The sequence below is a fragment of the Bactrocera latifrons genome, unplaced genomic scaffold (assembly GCF_001853355.1).
Source record: "Bactrocera latifrons isolate USDA-ARS-PBARC rearing strain unplaced genomic scaffold, ASM185335v1 scaffold_188, whole genome shotgun sequence".
In the NCBI taxonomy this organism is placed as follows: Eukaryota; Metazoa; Arthropoda; class Insecta; order Diptera; family Tephritidae; genus Bactrocera; species Bactrocera latifrons.
The window spans coordinates 395,571-402,081 of record NW_017535385.1 but is presented as its reverse complement, the minus strand read 5'-3'; the positions used below and the strand labels follow the sequence as shown (position 1 = coordinate 402,081).

Genomic DNA, 6,511 nt, shown 5'->3' with positions numbered 1-6,511 from the left:
TCGCCATACATCTCGAACATTAGACGCGCATAATCTTTAAATACTGGTATAATTTCGGGATTGGTCCAGCCACCCAGTTCTTGTAAACGTTGTGGTAGATCCCAGTGATAGATTGTGACCATTGGTGTGATGTTATAGTGCAGAAGCTCGTTAATTAGATCACTGTAATAGCGAATACCTTCACTGTTGACATTATTCATATAGCCGCCCGGCAAGATGCGGGACCATGAGATCGAAAATCGGTACACGTGTACGTTTAGATCACGCAGCATTTGTATATCGCGACGCCACTGTGTGGAGGGAAGTAGAAAAATTTAATTAAATAGGGTACTCGAGACAAAAAACCCTTTTCACTTTAGATTGCAATCAAATTTATATAAAATATTCAGATAAAGAGTGTGCATTCTAGTGGCACAGGGAAACATTGAGTTTACTCTGCAATGAAAAGATAACAAGAAAACCTTGTTTCAAAACTACACTGGCGAGTGTTTTTTTTTTTTTAGTTCATTAATTTACAACATTTTCAGGTATCTTCATTGTTTGCACTAAAGTTCTGTCTTTTATTCTTTTCTGAATTCATTTCTAAGGCATAGTTGCTTATAAGCAAAAAGATTGAAACGGTAACTTCAGTCATAGAATCATATAGAAATCATTGATCTCTCGCCTGCGGTCGTTAAAATCTCATGATTGTTTCCGACACCTATGTACGTCTACTTAAGTCAAGTCCATTCGTAACGCCTATCCACATATTAAGTAAATTAATTCAATTAATCCGCATTAATCGATTTAGTCAACATGTGCATATAAAATTATTCTTTGCAGTTAAATTGTGCTTACAAATTGCCACCTGTTTGAACCATTAGAATATATTTTTATGCATTTCGTTTAATTAATGCACATTAGTTACCGTTTTCGAGTTAATTTATGGATTTGGTGAATGTAAATCTCTACTTGTATATTATACTAGGGTGAACTAACTTTTTCTCTAGCAAACTCCAAAATGCCAAAAAATGCAAATCAAGTTAAAAGTCAACTACGAAATTAATTGAATTAATTTGACCAGAATACGATTCTTTGAATTTCGGTATTGTAAAATCTATGGAAACTCTGCTGATTTATATTCTAATATTTGCAAATTTTTCTTTGAGACATACGTTTACTTTTTTTAATTTAAGTAATTACTGTTCTGTTATAATTTAGATTTTGTTAGATTCAGAAACCGAGCACCCTATTTTACACAAAAACGCTAGCAAAATAATGTTGATAAAAATAGAGCAAATCTCCCCATTTCTTTATATAAAACTAATTGCACTCTAACGATTTATATATTCAGCTAATTTGGTATAATTAAGCCTAATTGTATTTGTATATTTCACCTGATGATAACTATCAGATGAAACATCCCCATTTGACTGATCAGCAATTTTTTCTGGGTAATTGTGTGTTAGATGATCCCAAATTGATTCTCCTTTGCCAGATTCATTCCAAGCACCCTCAATTTGATATGCTGATGAACCGACGCCCCAAAAGAAGTCGRGAGGAAATTGTCGTTCTTTTGGTTCCACTAGTGGGCTTCTGGAAATGAAAAAGTTAGTATTAAAGTACATTCAAAATAATCAAGAAATAAGTAAGGAAAGGCTAAGACCAATTAACAATATCAAAACTGGTCACATATTTTCGGTGGATGGAAAAAATTTATATTAATAAATGTTGTATATAACGATTGCAAGACGAAATATCTCCTGGCATCAACATTAAAAGACAGCGGCTACGCTGGCTAGGTCATGTTGTCCGAATGGACAAAGGCACTAGAGTTTTAAAAGTATTCGGCACAGTACTCGCCGGGGGAAGCAGAGGAAGAGGAAGACGGGTGCTTCATTTATATATTGTACAGTGAAATAATCAGATAAAATTTCGAATTATGCTATTTAATGAGATGACATACCTTCAATTTTGTGATACAGCAACTTTTTAATTAACAATTATTAATTTGCGAGTGAAGAAAGGAATATGTATACAAGAGCTATGTATGATTGCATTGTACTGCAACAAGAATAAAAAAATAATAATCACTATGAGAAAACTATTTGACGCCAACAGAAAAACTGTTTTCATTTGAATCACAATTCACAATATAAATTTCTCAGAACAGTATTTGAATATAATCAGCAAAGAAGTTATTTATAACAATTCGACCAGATTTTATCTATTTTTCAGAATATTTTCCAATGTCACCCGGATGTTCGATTTTCTTTATACTGGGTATATGGGGCTAAGTATTAGTCCGATTCAAAGCGTTTTTAACTTACAAACACACCATTGTGAGAGAAGTATTATCCCTTAATTTCAATTATATATGTTACACATTGACCGATATTTTCGATCCAAAGTCATCTACAGTATGTAGTACAGTAATATTCCAAAGTTGATTTTCGAAATGCTGCTCACCTTAAATAATGCAAAATGTATGTTTGTAGTGCAAGTAATTTTTTTTTAACAAAATTAACTTAGTTTTGTAAATGCAGACGTGCCTTTCGTACAGTCATTTTATAAAAAGGATCCCTTTTCAGTCAAGGATACTTACGGTGACAAGCAGACACTCAGCGCGATCATGCACAAAAATGTTATCAAATGCAGATACAATTTCTCCATATTGCTATCAGGTACACTGTGACAATTCACTTAATTCTCTTTATTGATTTTACTCTATATTTAGCTTATCTCAGGAATAAGTGTTATTTTTGACTTGACAACCGTTTTAACGTCTCATAAAATATTTTATTTTATTGTTCACCGCTAAATGTTTAAAAAAGCACCAACTTTTTCGCTGCAAAATTTGACAAAAAAATTTATTTTTAATGCAATATGCTTTAAGGCAATTTCGACACTTTCAAACCGTTTATTCGAATTTAACCTAGTCGACTTGTGAATTAGTAATTTTGATGGCCAGAATGTAGGTGGCCAAATGACAATAACGTGTAAGGACCACTCATTTTAAACTAACTGCCGGCAGCGACAATAACGATCGCAGCAGAGTTGACGGCGGCAGCAGCAAACAACGCCAGCAACAATCACAGAAGCCGCCACCGCATTCCGCACCCGTTTCATTAACTATTTGTTTGATTAGCCATCTGCTATTGAAAATAAATTGTTTGGTTTCTGATGTGATTACCCATCGCCCCTTGTTATTTGTTTGGTTATTCATTAGTTACCACTGTTTATCGTATCGGTTACCTTCTTCCTTGTAAATAAAATAATTTAACATTTGTTTTAATGCACTTTTTTATAAGTTTATATATTCATGCATAACAAATACTATATTTTTTCTTCATATTTTTACAAATTTTCAATAATTAGTTGAGATTAGCTTCTAAATATTACCAATTATATATAGGTTACAAAATAAATTTTCTTTCTTACAATCATTTTTACAAATTTTAAATAATTGTTTTAGATTCTTCTTCTTCTTTACTAGGGCAGACACCGCTTACATGATTAAAGCCGAGTTAACAGCAGCGCGTCAGTCGTTTCTCTTTTTCGGAACGTGGCGCCCATTTGCTTCGCTGCCTTATCCATACTGGAGAAAGCAGAACTAATGGCGCGGTGTACTAATAATAAGTAAATTATTTAAGTGTACAGGAGTTTCGGTCACGCTAGTTATGCTAGGATGTGTGTATATGCTATAGTGATCCGATAGCGAGAGTTCCGACAAAATTTTAGATCCACATCTAAAAGCTCTAGTCCTCATTTCACGTATATACAGAGAGACAGAGAGCATGGCTAAATCGTTTCAGCTCATCACCCTGATCGTCATCCTGATCATTTCTATATATGTACATACACCATATATAATACATATGTATATATGTATTTGCGAGGCTTCATTCTTTGTGGCAGCTTTAATATAGCCTGGTCAGGTTACAGCAAATACAATTAAACTTCCATAACTTGATCTTCTATCGACTCGAAGTTCTCCACAACTCGAACTCTTGAATTGGCAATAAAAGTCAGGTTACATACGAATATCCTTCCGTAAATTTTTGAAATTGGAACGTTGTTCTCTAGGTTGCATTTTTTGGAGAAATCCCACTTTGTAAACAGATGCGCACGTAGAACTCGTCGCGCGTATTTATCCCTTCAAATATTACTATTACAGTTCATATTACGGTGGACAATGAGAATTGCTCAGCCGGATTTATGGCAGGTGATATTGTAGAACCGAATATTTCAAACCCAACGAATACGAGTAGTAGCGACATAAAAAACGATGAGGATTCTGAATAAGAAATTATTCAACCCCTGTATAAAAATGATGTAACATTTTTTTTATATACTTAAATTAACAAAACTTCTCAAATAAGTATAAGATGATGTTTGAACAAGTTAGAATTACCCTTATAAAGCAGATAAGTATATCAAATCACTTTTGGGTAGGTTTTTGATATATTTTGGTTATATATTTCCTCTATGCATTTTTTTCCAACATCGAGAACTTTGATTTGGAGATTTTCTTTCTTCCATAGAAACTATTAAGTTAGAAATCATACAGAACAGACCCAAAATACTCATGCGCAATATTTTTGCCATAAACATTTCGTTTACTTTGGTTGTACTTCAAACCGATGAACGTGCCATATAAGTATGTATATACTATATGAATGGAAAATGTGCAAAAACAATATATAAAGTATTACCGGAATTATCCATTTCTTTTGTTCCAGAAAGTCCCGACAAAAAACCAAAGTACGTGAAAATATTGACAATTAAGAGAGACTTTAAATTTTATTTTAATATTTTTAAAGCATCGATACGATGTGATATTTAGTACCGAAATGCCCAATTTTTTACATAAAAATGCCGAAAACTTCTAGAAGCGAAATTAGTATAGACTAAGTACGGGATTCTCCAGACAAATGATCGAAATAAGTAATAACATCGAGGGCTTACTGTACAAATTTACAAAGTTTTAATTGTGACTCAAGGCTAAAGCTAACTGCTACCGATAACAACTACTCGCTGTTATGCTCAATGAAAAAAAATATATACTCAGGTGAGATTTAATATAATTGTTTTCCTAAAAACCCGTGCATTTTCTTTAACGGGAACGATTCTTTTTATTTTATTGTCGTGTCTTATTAAGAACACACCACTGTGCATAAGAGGGGCAATATGAATGGCGTATGAATATGTGTATATACCCAGTGGCCAGTTCAGAGGAGGTAAAGGGGGGAAATTGAAATACTACAGAATCCCAGTGTTGGATACAATCGGCGAAAATTTGAAGACGCGCTTTCCTTCACAAATGTTGGATGTTTTGAGTTTGCTGAAATGTGCTTTGAAATCCAAAGAAATGGAAAATCTTTTTGACTGCTTGATAGATAAATTCAAAGGCCTTTTTGATAATAAGAACGTCGTGCGAGTAGTTCATAGTTTTATTCGCATATTCTGCACACTTCCTGTGACGAATGCGAGCTCTGAACGCTCTTTTTCGACACTTCACCGAATGAAAACGTAGCTGAGGAGGAACATGCTTCAAGATATGTAGATTGATCGGCCTAACGTTGTTGCACACGAATAATGACATTGAAGTCACTGTGGAAGAAGTTCTGAAAAGACTCTCAAAACTTGGTCACATCGTTTGGTTTTGTGAAATTTTTCTATCCAATGCACGAACTTACTAAAGTATTATAAATTACAATAAAGCGTGTTACTAGCACGTCCACGATTTATAATGTGTTTTTCAATTTAGTAGGATTTTATATTAGAAAGTCGATTTGAAATTTTTCCACCATAATATTAAACTGTATATCGACAACTATATTTAATAAAATAATCTTCATGTTTCAAGTAAATGTTTATTGGCCCCCGTTCCCCCCAAAAAATATTTCTGGATCGGCCTCTGATATCCCATAGGTACTCAAATATCTCTCTAGATAGATGACGAAATTTAATTTTATATGTGATATATATAAGACACTCAAAAACTCCAAGTGTTCTCAAAATATTACATCGTACGAACACCCAATTAGGCACATAAGTACCTGAGTATACTACTCGTATATAAGTACTTATATCATACATACATACATATTACATTATTATGCTGGAATTAAAGGGTTTGTAAAAAATGTCAATTTTAGTCTTACTTCTTTACATAAAACAACATTTGATATGACGAAATGTTAATAATAATTACCCATTGTTGACGAATTAAGAATAGTAGTTCCAGTTTTCAACAACGACAAAATTGAACAAATATCTAAAACAAATGCAACACCAAGATCGCGAATGTTGCTCTCAAACCTTTCTAGTCAATAAGAATGAAATTTCTGTCCACATTCACAATTGGCCAGATATTTTGTTCTTTCAATACTTTTAGATGTTTTGTTGAAATAAATTTACCTCAAACACACTTTTGTTTATCCAACAGAGCTGCATTGTCGTAAAACAGTTCTACTATTAATTGATCAATTAATTTTCCTTAATATAAAAACCAAAAATACCATATTTT

General features: G+C 33.1%; 2 protein-coding genes across 2 annotated transcripts in view; one reads left to right on the top strand and one right to left on the bottom strand.

The window, feature by feature from the left end:
- The window catches only part of LOC108967431 (myrosinase 1-like), a gene marked incomplete in the record, with an annotated part of 12,746 nt that extends 9,786 nt beyond the window's left edge, over window positions 1–2,960 (bottom strand). The window contains 3 exon segments of the mRNA XM_018930830.1: window positions 1–290; window positions 1,377–1,575; window positions 2,585–2,960. Coding sequence (XP_018786375.1) covers window positions 1–290; window positions 1,377–1,575; window positions 2,585–2,652 — 557 coding nt within the window.
- The window catches only part of LOC108967430 (probable ATP-dependent RNA helicase Dbp73D), a 95,438-nt gene that overhangs the window by 70,073 nt on the left and 18,854 nt on the right, over window positions 1–6,511 (top strand). The window lies entirely within an intron of this gene.